Source organism: Phyllobates terribilis, unplaced genomic scaffold (assembly GCF_046119375.1).
Source record: "Phyllobates terribilis strain yellow unplaced genomic scaffold, ASM4611937v1 Scaffold_3__8_contigs__length_932513732, whole genome shotgun sequence".
NCBI lineage: Eukaryota > Metazoa > Chordata > Amphibia > Anura > Dendrobatidae > Phyllobates > Phyllobates terribilis.
Window position 1 is genome coordinate 425,517,558 of NW_027362763.1, and position 24,553 is coordinate 425,542,110.

A 24,553-nucleotide genomic window follows, 5' to 3' on the forward strand; every position below is an offset into this window, starting at 1 on the left:
ATTACTACAAGATGAGGACATATCTACAATATGGGGACCGGTATGTGACATTACGACAATATGGGGCCTAGTATGGAATATTACGACAAGATGGGGACAAAGATGGGGGACATTACAAGACGCAGACCAGGGTGGGGCACATTACTACAAGATTTTGGCAGAAAAACTTCAAAATAAAGCATGAAAAAATATTTTGCCACTAAAAATGCTGCTTTATATCTAAACTAAAGTAAACAAAAAAAGTGCATGTTTTATTATCGCCACATCCATAACGACCCAAGCTATAAAAAATAAAACAGCAAAAATGTTCAAAAGATGTATAGAAAAAAAATGGTATTACTAAAAATGTCACTTTGTCCTGCAAAGAATGCGGCCCCCCCAAATTAAATTTTTTCCATGTGCGGCCCATATACCCAGCCGAGTTTTAGACCCCTGGTCTAGGTTGTGTGCAGAATCCTTGGAACTGAAAATATTGTACTATGTTTATTACTCTCTCATGGTGATTGTTTTTTTTTATTTTGGCACAATTAGTGCCTTGTGATTGTACCTTCTTTTATAAATCATAAGATATGGTAAATAATTTTTAAAAAAATACTAAGAGGCTGATTCATAGTTCTGTAGTAAAAAACCTTAATTCGCACTATTTTTGCAAAACTCAAAAGTTGGAAAACAATATTGCGACTTTTGCCATTTTCACGCCAGCCCAGTCTAGCCATGCCAATATGAATGGAGCAAGGGCGAGCCTGGGCAAGGCTACGACTGCTCATCAAATTCATGAAAAGTTACACCACTCTGGTGACATAACTTACTCTAGAAATATACTCCAGTCACTGACTGGAGAACATGTCTGGCGGAGGTGCACTGCATTTATAAGATATTTAATTCAATAATTGATGATGAATTAGGCCCATCTTCCTTCCTCGGACCCGTTCATTAACACTGATTTGCACAACGCCACTCTTAATGAATCGAAGCCTAAATATGTACAGTACAGACCAAAAGTTTGGACACACCTCATTTAAAGATTTTTCTGTATTTTCTTGACTATGAAAATTGTACATTCACACTGAAGGCATCAAAACTATGAATTAACACATGTGGAATTATATACTTAACAAAAAAGTGTGAAACAACTGAAAATATGTCTTATATTCTAGGTTCTTCAAAGTAGCCACCTTTTGCTTTGATGACTGCTTTGCACACTCTTGGCATTCTCTTGATGAGCTTCAAGAGGTAGTCACCGGAAATGGTCTTCCAACAATCTTGAAGGAGTTCCCAGAGATGCTTAGCACTTGTTGGCCCTTTTGCCTTCACTCTGCGGTCCAGCTCACCCCAAACCATCTCGATTGAATTCAGGTCTGGTGACTGTGGAGGCCAGGTCATCTGGCGTAGCACCCCATCACTCTCGTTCTTGGTAAAATAGCCCTTACACAGCCTGGAGGTGTGTTTGGGATCATTGTCCTGTTGAAAAATAAATGATGGCCCAATTAAACGCAAACCGGATGGAATAGCATGCCGCTGCAAGATGCTGTGGTAGCCATGCTGGTTCAGTATGCCTTCAATTTTGAATAAATCCCCAACAGTGTCACCAGCAAAGCACCCCCACACCATCACACCTCCTCCTCCATGCGTCACGGTGGGAACCAGGCATGTAGAGTCCATCCGTTCACCTTTTCTGCGTCGCACAAAGACACGGTGGTTGGAACCAAAGATCTCAAATTTGGACTCATCAGACCAAAGAATAGATTTCCACTGGTCTAATGTCTATTCCTTGTGTTCTTTAGCCCAAACAAGTCTCTTCTGCTTGTTGCCTGTCCTTAGCAGTGGATTCCTAGCAGCTATTTTACCATGAAGGCCTGCTGCACAAAGTCTCCTCTTAACAGTTGTTGTAGAGATGTGTCTGCTGCTAGAACTCTGTGTGGCATTGACCTGGTCTCTAATCTGAGCTGCTGTTAACCTGTGATTTCTGAGGCTGGTGACTCGGATAAACTTATCCTCAGAAGCAGAGGTGACTCTTGGTCTTCCTTTCCTGGGGCCGTCCTCATGTGAGCCAGTTTCTTTGTAGCGCTTGATGGTTTTTGCAACTGCACTTGGGGACACTTTCAAAGTTTGCCCAATTTTTCGGACTGACTGACCTTCATTTCTTAAAGTAATGATGGCCACTCGTTTTTCTTTACTTAGCTTCTTTTTTCTTGCCATAATACAAATTCTAACAGTCTATTCAGTAGGACTATCAGCTGTGTATCCACCTGATTTCTGCACAACACAACTTATGGTCCCAACCCCATTTAAAAGGCAAGAAATCCAACTTATTAAACCTGACAGGGCACACCTGTGAAGTGAAAACCATTTCCAGTGACTACCTCTTGAAGCTCATCAAGAGAATGCCAAGAGTGTGCAAAGCAGTCATCAAAGCAAAAGGTGGCTACTTTGAAGAACCTAGAATATAAGACATATTTTCAGTTGATTTACACTTTTTTGTTAAGTATATAATTCCACATGTGTTAATTCATAGTTTTGATGCCTTCAGTGTGAATGTACAATTTTCAAAGTCATGAAAATACAGAACAATCTTTAAATGAGAAGGTGTGTCCAAACTTTTGGTCTGTACTGTATATGTGAATATCTTATTCTTAGAAATTATTTATATTCTGGATTTGCATTTTGCTTTTGATTTGTAAAGGCTTTCTTCACCTTTTACAGTTTTATTTTTTCAGGGCATAATAAAAAAGTTTATGTAATTTTGGCAGTAAAATTAATGAAAATCATTTTATGTCAGCTCCTATGCAAACATACAGGTTTCTGTTGTGCCAGACAACAAATAATCTTTTCGTAGTCTGATTTTTTTCACCAAAATATTTTTTTTCTACTTTTTGCTATCCCACCAATTTTATGTTAGTGAATATCAGCAGGCAGATAAATGACAACATAACTGCGGGATCAGACAACACAGAAGTGTTTATTGTATGTTACCATGGAATTATATAGATCTGCATAGGAACTATAGACACAAAACGACAGGAGACGTAAAATTGTGTTTCACTTACTTTCATTTTAGATGCATTTGAACAAAAAATGGTTGTAAAGGCGAACTGTCGCACTGATGAACCTATGTACCTATACACTAAACGTATTGATTTGCAACTACTGATACTGTTTATGAAAAAAAACAAAGTCATATGATAATTATACATGGTGGTGTTTAATGATATATGCATGATGAAACTGCAAAACATGCCTAAACTTCAATGTTCCCACTGATAAAATCTGATTTGTCAACTGCAAGGCAAGAGGGACGCTGTCACCCAGGAATTTGAGATGAATACGAGTAGATGATCAACATTTTGAGGCTTAAACTTTATGCAAATACTTAGATATTTGCGACAGTGTTTCGTAAAGTGAACCTGTCACCAGGTTTGACCGATATGAGATATGGTCACCACCATTCAGGCCTGATATACAGAATCCTATAATGCTGTAAATAAGCCCCTCATCTGACCTGCAGAACAAGAAAAAGAGCTTTTATTATACTCACCTGGGAGGCGGTCCGGTCCGAGGGGTGTCACTGGTACGGCGCCTCCCTTCTTCCTTCCATGCCGTCCTCCTTCTTGCATCATGTGGATGACGCGTCCTACATCATCCGCACAGTCTCCTCAACATTGCACTCCTGAGCAGGAGTACTTCTCTGCCTTGACGAGGGCAGAGTAAAGTACTGCAGTGCGCATGAGCCAGGGCTCTTGGCCTCTCCCGACACCTGCGCACTGCAGTACTTTGCTTTGCCCTCAACAAGGATGCGTCATCCACATGATGCAAGAAGGAGGACGACATCGAAAGAAAAAGGGAGGCACCGGACCAAGACGAGCGACACCTCTCAGACCGGACCGCCCCCCAGGTGAGTATAATAAAAGCTCTTTTTCTTGTCTTGCAGGACAGATCAGGGGCTTATATACATCATTATAGAATGCTGGATATGAGGGCTGAAAGGTGGTGGTTGTATCTCATATCGGTCAAACCAAGTGACAGGTTCACTTTAAAGAGTTTTCTACCAATCGCAATAGTACATCACTTTTCCCTGTTCTGAAGATATTTCTGTGTATTACTGCTTACATGCTGACTCCATTGCCCAAGGCATAATTGTGCCATTGGAAATATTGGACTAGCCATACAACAAAAATCCCCAATTAAATAGACGGATAAAAAACAGACAATGTAGAAATAAATCATATTGAATATACCCCTTGTGTTCCTGGGATTTAAAATGTGACGTAGAACTTGGCAGAAATGTTCCACATTGGGATGGCTGGTATAGACTCCATCACATAGTATATGTATCTATATCCGTGTTCTTAACCTGTGAGCATAGGGGAATACTGGCAGTTGTAGTTCTGCAACAGCTGGAGAGCTACAGGTTGCATACCCTTTTGACATGATATGTAAATGGTAGACACTTGTGTACATATCCAAATGTTTGCTGAGCGCCTTCTTTGAGAAGAAAGTCTGAATCATCCTGTTTTTCTCTTACAATTTGCAGTTGCAGACAGTGACAAGTTATGGAGATGTACAAAAGACACATCACATGCTTACATTACCACATTCCCAATAAAGCCAAGAAACCTAAATAAAATATCACTTCTATCTTATTTTATGCAGAAAGTCATTTACCAATTTATTTTAATGCACTGACAGTAATTATAGTGAGTAAGAAGAAATGTACTGACGTTCAGACACATTGGGCTAGGAACGTTACTGAAGTTATAAAAAAAAACACAAAAGAGATGTTTGAAGTGACTTTTTCGTGTAAGATGTTAACATTTAAGATTTGTGGTATAGGCATGTACTGCAATGACAAGCAGTGTGATTTTCAATCCTTACAGTGTCCATTAATGTGACCTGTAAAATTAAAGAAACAAATGTTAATCAATTGGACAGTGTAAATGGTGAATTCTTTCAGTGTATCATTTGCTGGCTTCTCTTGTGCTTTTCCTCTGTAGTCAGGATTTAGTCCTAGGTCTCCTCATTTTATCTCCATATACGACCTTGCACCTAAGAAAAGAGTTCGGAAAAGAGGCCAACTGCATGTGGTGCATGCACAGTGCTCAGATGTACCCAAAGTTAGTACACCTGCGCAAGCACCAAATCCTGCTGGACTCTTTTCACAGCACATAATTTTTTTTGCATGGGCTGTTACACCTTTTTGGGCAAATAATCCTAAAAGAGAGATTTTTCACAAGGATATATTTAAAATGTAATTCCCAGGTAAATATAAGGATATTCCCCAAATCACAAGTTACTCTCCCATCCCCATGCACACCTTTGCTCCATTTAAGATAGGGCTACAAAGTCCAGTTCTTGGGGTTACAGAGCACCCATCTCAAGATCGCTTAGGGGTCAAACATTCACACCCCCAGAATTCAGAAAATTATGCCCTCTTCCATTGATAGGGGACAACTTGTGACTTTAGGAATAAACCACACGGAGTCTCAGTGGTTAGCACTGCAGCCTTGCAGCGCTGGGGTCCTGGGTTCAAATCCCACCAAGAACAACGTCCGTTAGGAGTTTGGATGATCCTCATGTTTCCTTTTCTCTGGGTTCTCCAGTTTCCTACCACACTTCAAAGATATATTGATAGGAAATTTCAATTGTGGGGACAATAATAATGATATCTGTAAAGCACTCTGAAATTGATGGTGCTATATAAGTAAAATAATAAATAATAACCCTTTAAGTACCAATCATGCACAGCAGGTCACCAGGTTCCTTTAGCTCATTCTACATAGCTACACGTTCTCTGTGTGAAACTGTAAGATCAACATAAAGTATGGGCTGTAATGTTAATGCCGGCGTCCCTGCATGGCTCTCTTTCTTTCCCCATGCAGTGACGCCGACATATTCACCACCGCGGCTGCACTGTATCCTCCCCATCTGCTGGCGTGCCTCCTGCTTGTGCACAGCGCACCTCCTGGCGGCGCTCCCCTATTCTTAAAGGGGCAGCGCGTGCACATAGTAAAATGCCCCCAGCCAATTGCTGAGAGGCATTTAGTATCACGGTGCACCTGCAAGATGGCTCCCAGCCATGGCTGGGAGGTATCTTGTTTAAATGGCACCCTCACCAATACGGAGGTGCCAAGCAACACAGTGAATTATTAGTGAGTGAGGTGGTCTCCTAGTGAATTTTGAGGTCCCCATGGTTCTAGTATGGCCAGTGTGCTGAACCCATAATCCCTGGTCCTTGTGTGACCAGTCCTGAACCCGTAATTCCTTGTCCTTGTGTGGCCAGTCCTGAACCTGAAGTCCCTGGTCCTGGTGTGGCCAATCCTGAACCTGAAGTCCCTGCTCTTTGTGCGGCCAGTCCTGAACCCGAAGTCCCTGGTGCAATAAATCCTGAAATCGAAATCCCTGGTCCTGGTGTGGCTAGTCCTGAACCCAAACCCCTGGTCCTTACGTGGTCAGTCCTGAACCTCGGTCCCTGGTCCGTTTTCAGCCTGTGCCAGCACCAATATCCGAGCCCCGTGTGTCTGTACATGTGCCTATCCAAGTATTCTGTGTATTTGGACTGCTAAAACCATTCTTTGAATCAGTCTAGTCTGAAAGTAGCCCGAGTCCGTGTCAGCGAACCTTACCCCTGGGTTCAGCAGCTGCAGTACCGAGGACTGCCTAGGAGTGGTACCTGGTGGCTATCTGCAGTCCAGCCAGTCTTTATCATCAGGTGCTTCAGTGAACACCAGGTAGCTGCATAACTATGCCCCTTCCTGGGCAGACCCAGCCCTGTGGCATAGTGGGTCCACAAACCATGTGCGTGCGTGACAGTGGCCTTTAAAGTTGAGTGACAGGCATGTAGTCATATAAAAAAATCCACTCACATTTACTAAAGCCCTTACCCTATATTGTGTTTTTGCCACACAGCACTTGGCTTCAGAGGTGATGTTCTTTGGCACCAGCATTGTCTTCTTTGATCTCATTGGAGTAGGGTAAGCCCTAGAGAAGCAGCATCCACTACACTGAAATATTGGTCCTTTCCCCATTTTAGAAAATAATACATTTTCCTTCAGTCTGCATTCTGGACAACCTGGCAAAGAGAATGACAGTTTTGTTGAAAGCGAAAGCAAAGTCAGCCTTTAATATTCCTATTACAAAACAGTGGGATCTTTCCTGAACTACATGCCTAGGATGAAACCTGTCACTAATTTGAGTAGCACCATGTTGAGTCCTATTCTTTAAAATATCTCACAATTCATGAAAAATATCTTTAATGTGTCACGCTGTCAGAAAACATTTGCTTCTAGCAGTTGCCAGATCTTGGAAAATGGTTACATTTTGAACTTTTCAAATACTGTACATCTTGACTAATGATAAATGTTCCATTTTCTGACTTGCTGCGGGATACACAGAAGCAGTGTTGGATTCCTTATCCACATGAGAATGGAAACTGAGAAATTCTATGTTCACCAACCTCTCTGCACCACTATAGAGGAGTTATTCTATTTTCCCCTTTCCTCTATGTAATAAAGACTTACTTCCATTTTCTGTTGACGTGTTATTGTTAATTTTCTCTTCTTCACATTTGTCGGGTAATTAAATATTTGCAATACACTCTGTATATTGCCGGCTTTTCAGTCATCTACATAAATCTTATAAATGTATCTAGCACAATTGAGCCTGTTATTTCATTGTACTGATGTGCTTTTCACACAATTCTCCCATAACCAACACAGATAGATAAGCAATATCGGGACCCCATATGCCCTCCATTCTGGTCCCCATACGTATCCCATCCAGGTCCCCATACACTCCCATCCTGACCCCATATATACCCCATCCTGGTCCCCATATGTCCTCCATCCTGGTCCCTATATGTCGGTTATGTCCTCCATCCTGGTCCCTATATGTCCTCCATCCTGGTCGCCATATGTCCCCCATAATGGTCCCCATATTGCCTCCATCCTGGTCCTTATATGTCCTCCATCATGGTCCATATATGTCTTCCATCAGGGTCCCCACATGTCCCTCATCCTGCTCCGCATGTCCCCCATATTTCTGCTCTTCTGCAACAAAATTTAAAAAAAAAGATTCTTCTTACCGGTTCGTGGTCCTGCGGCGTCCTCTTCCTGCTCCATATGTGGCGCAGATGCGCCGGCGCATGGCAATGACATCATACGCCAGCAATGTGGGCGCAAGCGTCCCATAACCGACACAGATACAGTACACAAGCTTTACTGTGTATTACTGTACAGAGTGAAATAAACATATATTTTTGCTCCTATTAACTGTATTGACTATTAATACTAGGTTTGATCTCATTAGCACAACTATAGAAAGATCTACCAAAGACCGTGAGCAGCCATTAATGTCAGGATTAGGTAGCCAAGCTGAAATTTCTATTTTATTGGAAAAATTGGGGGAGGGTAGCTTTCAGAATATATGGAGATATCATTAACTATAGAAGTAATAGACGGCAGACATTATTACCTGGAGCCAGTAAATTCTCTTCAGGAAAGGAATGAATGACATGCATACATACTGCGAAAAACACCAGGACAACTGCTATGTATTTGCCATAACAATCCATATTCTTCCTTAAAAAAATAAAATAGGTAAATAGTTTAACATCACGTATCAATTCACCGTACAGTAAAAAAGTATAAATGCACCAATCAATAACATGTACTATATGATGGCTATAAATACCAGAAAAATGAATATGTCCTACAAAGAAAAAATGTACATAGCCAAAAAAATGTAAAAATATATGAATCCTTATTAGTAATAATATAAGCAAAGGTTTAAAAACAGGAAAAACACCTAAAAGATGGCGACAAAACAAGGGGGAGGAGACCACAGATTTGTGAAGATGATATTTAAAAATTGTACATGATCATGAAGTTTACGTTGACAAAATGGAAACTCAATTCTCACGTATCATAGATGCGGCGGCCCCACCCCTGTCAGTGACTGAATGCGTGTGGCCCTTGTCAGTGTGTGCAAGTAAGAGAGCACTCGCGCACACCGGGCCTTCAGCCAAAAGTTTGAAAGGGCAGCCGCGGCGCACACAGGGCTCTTCAGCCTGACACTGGCCTGTACTAGCGTCAGAGCATCATTTTTATGGTTGCTGACCTGCTCCAATCACCAGCCCAGCCAGGGATGCACTCTTCTCCACACTTGACAATGATCCCTCTTCAACTCTTCATCCTCCCCCATCTCAGGGATCTGAGTGAGTCCCAGTATGGAAACTTTTATTATGTATATGCAGCAATTGCAGTATCACCTGTATGCTGTATATAGACTAGTGTATATACAATATATAGGTGATACTGTGACTGCTGTGTATACAATATATATAGGTGGTACTGCGATTATACACAGCAGTCTATATATATATATATATATATATATATATATATATATATATTTATAGGTTATACGGTGCCTGCTGTATATATATATTACATAGGTGATATTGTGATTATATACAGCAGTCACCTATATATTATATATATATAGCAGTCACAGTATCACCTGTATATTGTATATACAGCAGTCGCAGGATCTTCTGTATATAGACAGCTGTGTATAAGTTATGTATGTGATACTGCAACTGCTGTTTACATTATATAGGTGATACTGCTGTATATATGTAAATAGGTTATACTGCGGCTATACACAGCAGTCGCAGTATCACCTATATAATGTATAAACACCAGTTGCAGTATCACATACATAATGTATACACAGCTGTCTATATACATTATACAGGTGAAATTGTGACTGTTGTATATACATTATATAGGTGATACTGCGACTCTGCTGTATATCTGTTATGTATGTGATTCTGCGACTGATGTGTATAGTCGCAGTATCACCTATATAATGTATATACAGCAATCTCAATGTGATATATATTCAGCAGTCGCAGTGTCCCCTATGTGATGTGTGCAACATTTTAGTATATAGTATAATGCTGTCTTAATATAGAGTATAATGTAGAGTTGTGTATATATAGTGTACAGATGTTTATATTGCATGGTGTTGTGTATATAGTGTGGAATCCACACTATGTACACAGCACACTGCTCCACTCTATATTACGTAACACAGTATATATTGTGGAGCTGTGTATGTCATGTATACTTCTGCTCTCCTGTATATATAGTGTAATTCTCAGTATCTTCTCTTAAAATATATATATATGCAGCACTCCGATTAATTGTGAAAAAGTGGAGGACACTTTATTAGCCCATGTGGCAATGTTTCGAATCCATAACAGAACATTTCTCTGCTATGGAACTGAAATGTTGCCACATGGGCTAGTAAAGAGTCCACTGCTTACATGGAATCTGTCACCCCCTGGGACATTTTTAGCTATTAATACGGGAATACAGGTGATAGAATGGTTATAATAGTCCTACCTGTATGCCCATATCTGCAGTCTTGTTGTGGAGAAATCATCTTTTATATCTTTATGGTAATGCTTTCTTCCAGGCTCTGTGGTGTGCGGTGCCTGGAAGAAAACTCTGCCTCCGGTCTTCATTTACATACCAGCCCCTCCCATCAGCGTCACAGGGCCCTGTGACGTGTACTCTGCCCATTGACTGGCGGAAAAGATGTGTATAATTGCACAATTGCAGGGCACAGGAGCGGGATCCATGGGCCACCAATACACGTCACAGGACCCCATGACGCTAATGGGAAGGGGTGGTACGCAAATGGTACCGGAGGCAGAATTTTCTTCCAGGCACCGTGTGCCCCAGAATCTGGAAGAAATCATTACCATAAAGAAATAAAAGATTTCTCCACAACAAGACCACAGATATGGGCGTACAGGTAGAATGGTTATAATAGTCCTATCACCTGTATGCCCGTATTAATAACTTAAAAACTTCGCAGGGGGTGACAGATTCCTTTGATTTAGTGCTTCTCAGTTATGAGATACATACTGGCTGTGGTGTGCAAATCTATATACACACACTGCACAGTATATACTGTACACACACTGTATATACACACACTGCACAGTACCACTTCTCCTGTCCTGCATATATACACTGCACAGTACCACTCCTCCTGTCCTGTATATATACACTGCACAGTACTACTTCTCCTGTTCTGTATATATACACTGCACAGTACCATTTCTCCTGTTCTGTATATATACACTGCACAGTACTACTCCTCCTGTCCTGTATATATACACTGCACAGTACTACTTCTCCTGTTCTGTATATATACACTGCACAGTACCATTTCTCCTGTTTTGTATGCATACACTGCACAGTACCACTTCTCCTGTTCTGTATGTATACACTGCACAGTACCACTTCTCCTGTTATGTATATATACACTGCACAGTACCACTCCTCCTGTCCTGCATATATACACTGCACAGTGTAACATCCCTGGCGGCGTGCTTGCATGGCTTACCATTTTCCACCATGCAAGACTGCAATCTTACCTTTCAGGCCAGGCTGCACACTTTTGCTCCAGTACCTGCTGTTTGTATGTCTCTTATCTGCTTGGTTAGGGCGTCGGCGCTGTTGCTTTCTGATTCTTAAAGCTACAGTGTGTGCAGTCCTAATGTGTCCCCAGCCTATTGCTGTGAGACACTGGATACTTAAACCCCCTCCACCTAGTAGGAGGTGCCGGAGCAACACTTTCTTACAGTCTGTTCTGTGCAACTGTGAGTTGCCAGGTCCTTTCCTGACTCTAGTCTGTCCGCCACCCTGGGGGCTGAGTACCCAGGGCCTCTACCTGTACCTGTGACTTCGAGTCAGCTTCTGCCACCTTGGGGGCTGAGTTCCCAGGCTCGTTCCTGTATCTTGTTCCTGCTTCAGATCCTGTCTGAACAGTGTCCTAGTCCATTACTTGTTTGTCTCTATGTCTGCATCTTCCCTCTTTCCTGCAGTCTGAACCTGCACCTAACTCCAACTCGTTGTCTCTGTACTTCTGTTTGTGAGTCTTGTGTCCACTCGCTACTTCATTGTAAGTACCTTGTGTGTATCTGGTTCTAATCGTTCTGTTTTCCCTCCCTCTGTATCTAACTCCTGTGTTCCAGCTATCTTCTTGTGTTTTCCAGTCTGTTCCATGTGAACAGAGCCCTGTCCTGTCTACCGCACCTGCGGTTTTGCTCTGCTTTGCTTGTTCACCGCATCTGCGGTTTTGCTCTGCTTTGCTTGTTCACCGCATCTGCGGTTTTGCTCTGCTTTGCTTGTTCACCGCATCTGCGGGTTTTTCTCTGCTTTGCTAGTTCACCGCATCCGCGGTTTTGCTCTGCTTTGCTTGTTCACCGCATCTGCGGGTTTTGCTCTGCTTTGCTTGTTCACCGCATCTGCGGTTTTGCTCTGCTTTGCTTGTGCACCGCATCTGCGGGTTTTGCTCTGCTTTGCTTGTTCACCGCATCTGCTGTTTTGCTCTGCTTTGCTTGTTCACCGCATCTGTGGGTTTTGCACTGCTTTGCTAGTTCACCGCATCTGCGGTTTTGCTCTGCTTTGCTTGTTCACCGCATCTGCGGGTTTTGCTCTGCTTTGCTTGTTCACCGCATCTGCGGTTTTGCTCTGCTTAGCTTGTTCACCGCATCTGCGGGTTTTGCTCCACTCTGCTTGTCTACCGCACCTGCGGCTCTGTTTCTGTATCCCAGTCTGTACTGGTCCCTATCCTGCCTACGTTTCTACTTGCCAGTACCCGCCTGTCTGCATGTCAGCCGTGCCTCCCTGTGCCCACCTGTCTGCATGCCAGCTGTGCCTGCCAGTGCCCACCTGTCTGCATACCAGCTGTGCCTGTCAATATCCACCTGTCTGCATACCAGCCGTGCCTGCCAGTACCCACCAGTCAATATGCCAGTTTAACCTGCCTGTTCCTGCATTCCCCGGTGTGGGTCAACAGCTGTGACCGGGGTCTGACCTGGTCCCTCTGGTTGGTTCCTCCCTGGTTCACGGAGTTGACTGAGCCGCAGTGTGACCTTGGTCGGATCGGGTTGATACTTAGTTTCGCCCCTCCAGGCACTCCTCGGTTCATGGTACAGTGGGATCACTAATCACGCTCACGCCAGTCTGCCCGGGCGTGTGCGTAACACACAGTAAAACTTCTCCTGTTCTGTATATATACACTGCACAGTACCACTTCTCCTGTCCTGTATATATACACAGCACAGTACCACTTCTCCTGTCATGTATATATACACTGCACAGTACCACTCCTTCTGTGCTGTATATATACACTGCACAGTACCACTCCTCCTGGCCTGTATTTATACACTGCACAGTACCACTCCTCCTGTCCTGTATATATACACTGCACAGTACCACTTCTCCTGTCCTGTATATATACACTGCACAGTACCACTTCTGTCCCGTATATATACACTGTACAGTACCACTTCTCATGTCCTGTATATATACACTGCACAGTACCACTTCTCCTGTCCTGTATATATACACTGCACAGTACCACGTCTCCTGTCCTGTATATATACACTGCACAGTACCACTCCTCCTGTTCTGTATATATACACAGCACAGTACCACGTCTCCTGTCCTGTATATATACACTGCACAGTACCACATCTCCGGTCCTGTATATATACGCTGCAGAGTACCACTCCTCCTGTCCTGTATATATACTCTGCACAGTGCCACTCCTCTTGTCCTGTATATATACACTGCACAGTACCACTTCTCCTGTCCTGTATATATACACTGCACAGTACCACGTCTCCTGTCCTGTATATATACACTGCACAGCACCACTCCCCTGTCCTGTATATATACACTGCACAGCACCACTCCTCCTGTCCTGTATATACACTGCACAGTACCACTTCTCCAGTCCTTTTGTCAGAGAGGCGTCAATATTGGTTTAATATTTTCAATATTACTATGGCCAAATACAAATAAATATTAGAAAACTTGTTTAAATTGATTATCCCAAGTAATCCCCTCTCCTCTGAATAGAGGATAACTGTCCAATCGCTGGAGATCCGACTGCTGGGACCCCCATGATCCCGAGAATCGGAGCTCTGTAGAGCACCATGTAAATGGAGCTGTGTCCAATCATACGCATTGTGGCGCCATTCACATGCAGTTCTTCAAATAACTCCTTTTAGGACAGTGAGGGGCACGACAAAGTAAAGCAAAATTCATTGATCAGGGGTAATGAGTGTTAGGGTACGTGCACACGATCAGTAATTGCTGTGGACTGCACACAGTGCATTTGCGCTGCGTGCACTCTGCAGCGGCCAGATGTTACAGCATAGAGGATGGGATTTATAGAAATGCACTCTGTGCACCTGCGGATCACCCGCGGACAAGGATATGTGGCACGTCTTTCCAGACCGCAGCACGTCAATTTCTCTTGCGGAGAAAAGTTCATTTTGTGCTCATTAAAGTACACTCTGCACCCCATCTTGACTGGAAAAAAAACAGAAATGTAGAAATTTTTGCAAATTTATTAAACAAGAAAAACTGAAATATCACATGGTCATAAGTATTCAGACCCTTTGCTCAGTATTGAATAGAAGCACCCTTTTGAGCTAGTACAGCCATGAGTCTTCTTGGGAATGATGCAACAAGTTTTTCACACCTGGATTTGGGGATCCTCTGCCATTCTTCCTTGCAGATCCTCTCCAGTTCCATCAGGTTGGATGGTGAACGTTGGTGAACAGCCATTTTCAGGTCTCTCCAGAGATGCTCAATTTGGTTTAGGTCAGGGCTCTGGCTGGGCCAGTCAAGAATGGTCACAGAGTTGTTCTGAAGTCACTCCTTTGTTATTTTAGCTGTGTGCTTAGTGTCATTGTCTTGTTGGAAGGTGAACCTTCGGCCAAGTCTGAGGTCCAGAGCATTCTGGAAGAGATTTTAATTTAGGATATCTCTGTACTACGCCGCATTCATATTTCCCTCAATTGCAACCAGTCGTCCTGTCTCTGCAGCGGAAAAACACTCCCATAGCATGATGCTGCCACCACCATGTTTCACTGTTGGGATTGTATTGGGCAGGTGATGAGCAGTGCCTGGTTTTCTCCACATATACCGCTTAGAATTATCACCAAAAATTCTATCCTCGTCTCATCAGACCAGAGAATCTTATTTCTCATAGTCTGGGAGTCCTTCATGTGTTTTTGAGCAAACTCTATGTGGGCTTTCATATGTCTTGCACCGAAGAGAGGCTTTTGTTGGGCCACTCTGCCATAAAGGCCCGACTGGTGGAGGGCTGCAGTGATAGTTGACTTTGTGGAACTTTCTCCCATCTCCCAACTGCATCTCTGGAGCTCAGCCACAGTGATCTTGGGGTTCTTCTTTACCTCTCTCACCAAGGCTCTTCTCCCACGATTGCTCAGGATGGCTGGGCGACCAGGTCTAGGAAGACTTCTGGTGGTCCCAAACTTGTTACATATAAGGATTGTGGAGGCCACTGTGCTCTTCGGAACCTTGAGTAATGCAGAAATTCTTTTGTAACCTTAGCCAGATCTGTGCCTTGCCACAATTCTGTCTCTGAGCTCCTTGGGCAGTTCCTTTGAGCTTATGATTCTCATTTCGTCTGACATCCACTGTGAGCTGTGAGGTCTTATATAAACAGGTGTGTGCCTTTCCAAATCAAGTCCTATCAGTTTAATTAAACACAGCTGGACTCCAATGAAGGAGTAGAACCATCTCAAGGAGGATCACAAGAAAATGGATAGCATGTGACTTAAATATGAGTGTCTGAGCAAAGGGTCTGAATACTTATGACCATGTGATATTTCAGTTTTTATTTTTTAATAAATTTGCTAAAATTTCTACATTTCTGTTTTTTTCAGTCAAGATGGGGTGCAGAGTGTACTTTAATGAGAAAAAAAATGAACTTTGTAGAATTTACCAAATGGCTGCAATGAAACAAAGAGTGAAAAATTTAAAGGGGTCTGAATACTTTCCGTACCCACTGTGGTGAATAATTCAATGAACACATGCGGATTCACCTGCGTGCAGCTCTTTGGACGCAGCATAAAGTATGCTGCGTTCAAAGCGCTGCCAATACGGACTGTGTGCACATAACCTTATAGTATGTGGGCTGGTGGGGTTTGTTGGGAGGGCTGCTTTTTTGACCCAGTCTGGCCATGGTACGTATGATCAATGAGCTAAACTTCACTAACTCAGTAAATGACTCGTGAGAGTAAATATTTTCAGCACATTTATGTTCAATTTAAGCCCCTTATCAATAATGAGACTATATTAATAGTGTGACAAATTGAACATTAGGTGCTCAGTGCACAATCTTTTGGATAAACTGTACAAAATCTCACAATTATTAAATTATTAGATGTTATAAGAGTATGCCATGGTAATGTTATGTCAAATGGAAACAATATATTTCAAAGCCTAGAATTAATATTATTTTAATCTTCAAAAAAAAAACTAAAGGATTTCCTTAAAGGAAACCTGTCACCAGTTTTTCCAATATAAAGTAGGGCCAACAACTTTTAGCCTCTGTTACAGCATACTAGAATGCTATATGTATGTCCAAAATTTTTTTTGCAAGGCACAAAGAAGACCTTTTATTATACTCACAGAAGGCGCAGTCTGGTTCGATGGGCATCTCTGATCTTGATCCGGTGCCTCCTCTCTGATTGCGATCACCGTCCTCCTTCCTTGCTTCATGTGGATGATGGGTCCTACGCCATTCATACAGTGTCCTCCATCGAGCTCCTGAGCATTTCTCTCTGACCAGCAGAGGGCCGAGCAAAGAACTGTAGTGCGCATGCGCTGGATTTACCTACAGGTTATTGGCGCTCTTTGGCCTTTCCTGGCGCTTGTGCATTTCAGTGCTTTGCTCTGCCCTGAGAAGTGCAGAAAGAAGTGTGTCTGTGCAGGAGTGATGGGGGACATTGTGTGGATGACATATGACTCGTCATCCACATGAAGCAAGGAAGGAGGATGTTGATTATGTGGTGCCCCCGCGGGTCCAGTCGCCACAGAGGTATTGCATCTCAGCCAGAGGTGTGGTACCCCACTCTCGGGTATGGAGGGAGCACTACCCGGGACACACACACCCACATCACTCCAGTAGGGAAGGGCAAGATTTCTCCTGAGGGAGAGCACAGTCCCTGTCCCTGTCTAGAGGAGGGAACTAGGTAGAGGAGGTGGGTGGAGGAAGTAGTTTAGGGGAGCACACAAGGAAGGACTGAAGGTAGAGGGGACCACGTAGAGTGACAGTTAGTGACGTGGGTCACATGACAGACAGTATAAAATGACAGGTAGAAACATTTAGAAGCGCCCAGTGAGTGAGGACCGTTGAGGAGTAGGGTCCAGACAGAGTGAGGGCCCTGTAAGAGGGGCCCAGTAGGAGAGAGAACGAGAGGAGTGAGGGAGTCAGAGAAGGGCTCCAGAGACAGAAAAGGGATCTTAGGGGCACGGAAAGTGCGGAGTCCACAGGTGCGCCCGAATTCACGCCGACCGTAGTCGGGAGAAGGAATCAGGTCGTAGTAGGGGACTGGCCCCAGACTAGTGGAGGACTGCAAGACTCAGCTAGCAAACCGGAGGCTGCGGTATCTCTAAGTGCCGTAGCCAAAACCACACACATTCGCTGAAAAGGTGGCCATATAGGACCAAGGAGACAGAGAGGACATCGCCCGACAAGGCCCGCGGCCACTGGCTCGGGACACTGTGTGTGAGGCACAGGCAGGAGGGCGAGAGCCAGCGCAGAGAGATACGACCCGGGAAAGGTACACAAGAAGGGGGTCCTGATCAAGTGCACCCAAGTTATCTGAGAGTTGGCTGGATCACTTCCCCGGAGGACACAGGACTCGGTGGGCTGTTATAACCTGCTGGCAGTTGTAACCAGAAACATCATAAGAACTGTGAGTAAAAACTTGAAGACTGCACCCCGCTGTGTCCTTGACTTAATTGCTACATCACCTGCCTTGCACTACGCCAACAACAAAGCTACCTCTTTAACTGCCCTGGGTCCTAGCTCTTCCTGTGGAGAGTTGAACCATCTCTGCTGCGTCACCAACGGCCCCAGTGGATCTGAACAGCAGCGGAGGCCACCTATAGCCGTATACCACGGGTGGCGTCACGAAACTTTATTCCCAAAACTTTATTCGCCTCTGTTATTGACCGCCCGGGGCCACGGACCGGGTCACGCCACCGTGACTATCCCAAAAGAACCAACCAGCCCGGCGCCGAGTACTCCACGGTTCCAGGGGGCGAGTCAATAAGAAAAGAGTAGGCGCCGGATCAAGACCAGAGACGCCTATATGACTGGACCGCGCCATGTGAGTATAATAAAAGCTCTTTTTTGTGCCTTGCATAGAGAATTGGAGACATACATGTAGCACACTAGAATGCTGTAAGAGAAGGCTTATATGGTGGTCGTACTTTGTATTGGGAAAACCTGTGCATCATGAATCAGCGCAAGGCTGCACAAGTGCAACCAGACATACAGTACAGACCAAAAGTTTGGACACACCTTCTCAGTTAAAGATTTTTCTGTATTTTCATGACTATGAAAATTGTACATTCACACCGAAGGCATCAAAACTATGAATTAACACATATGGTATTATATACTTAACAAAAAAGTGTGAAACAACTGAAAATATGTCTTATATTCTAGGTTCTTCAAAGTAGCCACCTTTTGCTTTGATGACTGCCTTGCACACTCTTGGCATTCTCTTGATGAGCTTCAAGAGGTAGTCATCAGAAATGGTTTTCACTTCACAGGTGTGCCCTGTCAGGTTTAATAAGTGGGATTACTTGCCTTATAAATGGGGTTGGGACCATCAGTTGTGTTGTGCAGAAGTCTGGTGGATACACAGCTGATAATCCTACTGAATAGACTGTTAGAATTTGTATTATGGCAAGAAAAAAGCAGCTAAGTAAAGAAAAATGAGTGGCCATCATTAGTTTAAGAAATGAAGGTCAGTCAGTGCGAAAAATTGGGAAAACTTTGAAAGTGTCCCCAAGTGCAGTTGCAAAAACCATCAAGTGCTTCAAAGAAACTGGCTCACATGAGGACCGCCCCAGGAAAGGAAGACCAAGAGTTACCTCTGCTTCTGAGGATAAGTTTATCCGAGTCACCAGCCTCAGAAATCGCAGGTTAACAGCAGCTCAGATTAGAGACCAGGTCAATGCCACACAGAGTTCTAGCAGCAGACACATTTCTTCAACAACTGTTAAGAGGAGACTTTGTGCAGCAGGCCTTCATGGTAAAATAGCTGCAAGGAAACCACTGCTAAGGACAGGCAACAAGCAAAAGGGACATTTTTTGGGGCTAAAGAACACAAGGAATGGACATTATATCAGTGGAAATCTGTGCTTTGGTCTGATGAGTCCAAATTTGAGATCTTTGGCTCCAACCACCGTGTCTTTGTGCGACGCAGAAAAGGTGAACGGGTGGACTCTACATGCCTGGTTCCCACTGTGAAGCATGGAGGAGGAGGTGTGATGGTGTGGGGGTACTTTGCTGGTGACACTGTTGGGGATTTATTCAAAATTGAAGGCATACTGAACCAGCATGGCTACCACAGCATCTTGCAGTGGCATGCTATTCCTCCCGGTTTGCGTTTAGTTGGACCATCATTTATTTTTCAACAGGACAATGACCCCACACACACCTCCAGGCTGTGTAAGGGCTATTTGACCAAGAAGGAGAGTAATGGGGTGCTATGCCAAATGACCTGGCCTCTACAGTCACCAGACCTGAACCCAATCGAGATGGTTTGGGGTGAGCTGGACCGCAGAGTGAAGGCAAAAGGGCCAACAAGTGCTAAGCATCTCTGGGAACTCCTTCAAGATTGTTGGAAGACCATTTCCAGTGACTACCTCTTGAAGCTCATCAAGAGAATGCTAAGAGTGTGCAAAGCAGTCATCAAAGCAAAGGTGGCTACTTTGAAGAACCTAGAATATAAGACATATTTTCAGTTGTTTCACACTTTTTTGTTAAGTATATAATTCCACATGTGTTAATTCATAGTTTTGATGCCTTCAGTGTGAATGTACAATTTTCATAGTCATGAAAATACAGAAAAATCTTTAAATGAGAAGGTGTGTCCAAACTTTTGGTCTGTACTGTACATATTTATTTTTCTCTGAAACGTTCTGGTGTTTCAGAGAAAATATAGACAGAAGATCCAGCCAGTGACCATAGGCGGAGATGGCACTAGTCCAGCACCGCCCCTGGACAGTTACTCCCAACACCACTCCAGGTCTGTCCCATTGTAAGAGACTTGTCAATCACCTGGAACGGCGCTGGGATCTTCTATTGCTCTGGAAAAATATCTGTCTGCAATGGTGCAGCAAGGCTCTGATTCATGCTGCCAGTGGTTTGGGCAGCATGAATCAGTTGACAGGTTCCTTTAAAGAAAAGTGTATCTTACAATCATTTTTTTGTAATGACTTACACTTTTTCTGTGTTTTGGATTTAGTCCTAGTTTAGGCTTATAAATACGGATGATAAATACTGCCCCAAATCCTGCCACGTGGAAGTGGTCTTACTTTTTGCTCTTTGTAGTATATAAGGGTTGTTCTTCATTCTACTAGCATTATATTAATATATTTATTATATCAAATATATTTTTTACCTATTTTCAGAAATCACACGCTGTTCTTTTGCCTTACTATAGCCCTGTATGATTTGCCCTGTACTCTATCTCTGCAGCTCAGTACTTTTACTATGTGTTTATGTTACAAAGTAGTATGTTATATCCTTGAACGCTTGCAGCTGCTAACTTTATGACAAGCCATTATATGATTCATCTATAAACTTTATACTTTATGGTATTCAAAATAGAATTTCGCCATTGTATGTGTTTGACTTCTGAAATAAATGATATATTTCTGAACAGTAAAAACAAATATCGTGTATTTGTGCATAAGGGTAATTACTACTTATGCTGTCGATGGGAAGAAACACCTAACAGCTTACAAAGTCTGAGAAGTTGCCTAATAACTAATGTACTCCAAATAACTTTTACGTGCTCAGATTTACACTAGATATCAACATTGGTGGTGGTAATATTACAAATCAATACTGGTAGGTTGTTTTATTTTATTTTTTTTTAAGCTCACCTGAACATTGAAGAAGAGATCTACTGCCACCTAGTGGTCACAAACTAATATACACGCTAAATACAGGCTTTTCAAGATTTTTTTTTTACAGAGAATGCCAGACTTTTTACAAGCAAATCTTGAGAGATTATTAGCATGTCTTTTTGTAAGTGTGTGTTTAAAAAATATATATATATATATCATAATGTAAAACATTAAATCTTCCTCCTCTTGGTACCACAAGCGTGTAAAACTTGCCTGTCCTTAGACATTGTAGTTAAGTTTTTCTTGTTTTTACAAAAAAGATCTTCCATTTGTTCATTGTTTAGGATATTATGCTTGAGTTTATCTGTGGCCTATTAGAAGATTGGACCCCAGATTGAGGGTTCTATAAACAGTAGTGAACGGTGGTGAAGACCAACAAAGCCACCATGAAAGGCTCTTTAGGCTCTGCTAGGTGTGTTACTTATGTAGATATTTTTGCCTACAAGCAAGGAATTTCAGGGGTTATGGGGTGTATAAGGCCTCATTCCAACGTCTGTGCTTATTCACAATGTTAGATAGTGTGTCAGTTTTTACCATCAATGTTTCATCAGTGATTTTCGCATATGAAAAAATAAATTACAAAGTGTCTCCTATCCATTACAGTGTTAATCACAGACTGCACACTGATGTCATCCATGTGTTATCCGTGATCTTCACGGGCCCATAGACTGGTGTTGCTATTTTTCATTTGTGCTGCAAGTAAAAACAGACATGATTTTTGAATGGACACACGGCGCGCAAAAAAATACAGACCCGTGATCAGCCCCATAGACTATAATGAGAAGGTGGCCATCCAGGTAGACTATCCATGAAAACCACAGCTAGAACCTGTCCCTGATAAACGGATGTCTGAATGAGGTCTTTGGTGGTATATACTCATTTTGTTTCTTGTGGCTGTTTTGTGGCATATCTATTGCAAAATCATGACCAAGACCGATTTCATACAACTGTAATATTGGCGTATTTTTATACATGTTTCTACGTGAGTTTGGGTCATTAAATCTGCTATAAGAAACTCGGCCGTAATGTGGGCTGAAAACTGCACTCGTGATATGCTAATGTGATTACACAAAAAAATATGCAAATTGCCTCTTCAGAGAGAAAGAGGACTTGTACTCTATAGCGCCACCTATTGGAAGCAGCAATCCTACAAGTCACAATCAACCCTTTAATGAGTCGTGCAATATGACTTAGGATAAAAGCCAAATCAGCATCTCAATTTGCAGACACGGTGTTTCGGGCTGTTGGCGCTCATCAGTGCAAAGTATGAGATCTGATTTGGCTAGGTGAGAGGCTCTGGACTGAGGTCTAAGGGGTAAATTTCTCCTTGTGGCGAGTGACACACCGGCTCTGACATGAGATTCTGATTTGGCTATTATCCTAAGTCATATTGCAAGACTTGTTAAAGGGTCGATTGTGACTTGTAGAATTGCTGCTTCCAATAGGTGGCGCTATAGAGTTCAAGTCCTCTTTCTCTCTGAAGAGGCAATTTGCATACTAAATTTCCCAGAAGAGCATTGCACAGTGAATAAGCCTCCTTACCTTGGCATGTCAGAGCCGGTATGTCAGTCTTAATTAATTAATAGTCTTCCAATAGTCTGCCATTTCTTATATTTTATGTTTACAGCTATATTACCCGCAGCCCAGTTAGAACATTTCAGTTTCTGCAGTGCACAGGTGAAGTTCTGGCCAGTGTGCATGAGCTCTTACATACATTTATCAAAGTGTGAATATTTCAAACTACTAAAATGAGAGATCTGCATACAACATATTCTTCACACAGAATAAGAAAGCAATTTTGTACCTGTATCCTCTGGGGCAGTGGTACGCCAGTAGTCAGAACTTCTCTTACTGTCAGACTTCTCTTGCAGTTACTAACTTCTGTTCTCTCTTTTATACCTGTCTGCTCCTATAACACTAGATGTACTAGATAAGCTTGGGATCAACTCCCCGTCTGTTGGCTGCCGAGGAGCCCTTGATGTAATTAAATTTATATCCCCGTAATCATTTTGTGTTTTTAAAATTCATATTAAATTTACCTGCTATCGCGCTACCGGTGTCAGGTTATTATTATCAAGATGTACAATCCCAGAATTAATTTCTGAATCTTCGCCTTGCATCATGTCCTTCCTGTGATGTGTTACTTGCGGCAGATTTAGGTTAAACAATTTAGAACTGTGTAGAGATTAGTCTGGAAAACAAATTGCTAACTTACGTCAGCTGGTAGTATAAGACTGCTCATTCTGTAGCATGGCTTTTGTCTTTAAAGAGTCCGTAATGAATTGGTTCGGTCCTTGTTGTACCAGATTTTGTAACGCAGTAAGAACCATATAAGCAATGGTGGAAAAGTAGAGTAGTTACTGTAAACCCTGTAGTGTAATACTAAAATTGCTCAAGCGGAATAGTTGTGCAAAGCAGCCAACTAAACTCCTGCTCTTATTTGTCAATGTGCCAGACTCATTTTTTACCCATGTACGTGTACTAGAACCCTGCTTTCTGGTTGAAGGGTTGAAGACAAATGCGTGATCAAAATTTATAAGGTATATGTAACACTTTTGAAAGCATGGGACAACCCTTTAAAAACTCAGCTTTTGGGCCAATCTGCTGATCATCCGGGTCCTGCTCCTGAAGTTACTGTCCTGCTGAGTATCAGGGAATATTAAATAGGGCTTCCACTGATAAGCTTTGTGCTAGCCGCTACATATAGCATATCCCAGGGAGTGTCTTCGCCTTTGCGTTTGTACCTGGAAAGGTATCTGAACTTGCACAGGGGCCCTCGGGTTAGGTCCTCAGAACCACTGCTGACTGATGGAGCGAGCTAGCAGTGGGTGGTCAAAAAACAGCGTCATTAACAGGAGATCAGGGAAAGGAACAGAATCATCAGGGAGAAGCATTGTCTATGGGCCAAGCTCAGACATGGAAATCAAACAGACTGAGCAAGATACGAATAACAGGAGTAAACCATAGCTGGCAACTTCCAGCAGTATGCTGAGAGTTTAAGTAGGGTGTTATGCAGTCCCTTTGGCCAGATCAGGGAGGTAATTATTCCTGTTGGACAGCACACACCAATATTGCCATACTTGACAGCAGTATAGGACCCAGCCAAACTATTATTTCTAGCAGGTGAGAGCCCTCACCGCCCAGAGCTTCTGGTCATGATGTCTCTTACATCATCAGTCTCTTCCATCACCACCCACAGAATGAACATAGCTTGGAGACAGAAGCAAATGTCAGATGAGCAAGTCCAGGTAGAAATGTGTCACGCTAGGTATGGAGAGAACCCAGCGCATGATGGGAAAAGGGGAGGGAACCCTACAACTAGGGAAAGGGAGAGTGGAGACCCCTAAACAGATCTAAACAACAAGCCCTCACTCCCCTATAGACCATAAATAGGTTCTGCACCTATCGCCGAGCAGGAAACCAGGCCCTAGCTGATCCTAAGGCTAGGCCCTAGGTAGGGAGGGGTGAGCACTGAGTCAGTCCCACTACAAACTAAAGTG

The 24,553-nt window shown here is 43.0% G+C and overlaps 1 protein-coding gene across 4 annotated transcripts; it reads right to left on the minus strand.

Moving 5' to 3' along the window:
- Nucleotides 1-3,182: 3,182 nt before the first annotated feature.
- Nucleotides 3,183-23,004, minus strand: CGA (glycoprotein hormones, alpha polypeptide). Of its 4 annotated transcripts, none has more exons than XM_073675672.1 (4): nucleotides 22,858-23,004; nucleotides 8,467-8,573; nucleotides 6,879-7,066; nucleotides 3,183-4,890 (listed from the first exon to the last, which is right to left on the minus strand). In XM_073675672.1, exons 2-4 carry the CDS (start codon nucleotides 8,564-8,566, stop codon nucleotides 4,813-4,815), a joined length of 366 nt encoding a protein of 121 aa, XP_073531773.1. In that variant the 5' UTR covers nucleotides 8,567-8,573; nucleotides 22,858-23,004; the 3' UTR covers nucleotides 3,183-4,812. The 4 variants fall into 4 exon arrangements, with proteins under 4 accessions (XP_073531773.1, XP_073531775.1, XP_073531774.1 ...); XM_073675674.1 differs by having other exon boundaries at nucleotides 8,467-8,569; nucleotides 22,858-22,955; XM_073675673.1 differs by lacking the exon at nucleotides 22,858-23,004 and adding an exon at nucleotides 11,447-11,583.
- Between the last annotated feature and the right edge of the window lie 1,549 nt (nucleotides 23,005-24,553).

Bases quoted from the DNA above. Each gene is read 5' to 3' on its own strand.
- CGA (XM_073675672.1), bottom strand. From the start codon at position 8,566: ATGGATTGTTATGGCAAATACATAGCAGTTGTCCTGGTGTTTTTCGCA. The intron at 7,067-8,466 runs GTAATAATGTCT...TCTCTTTGCCAG, and splicing joins AGAGAATTTACTGGCTCCAG to GTTGTCCAGAATGCAGACTG. The intron at 4,891-6,878 runs GTAAGGGCTTTA...TTAATTTTACAG, and splicing joins TGGCAAAAACACAATATAGG to GTCACATTAATGGACACTGT.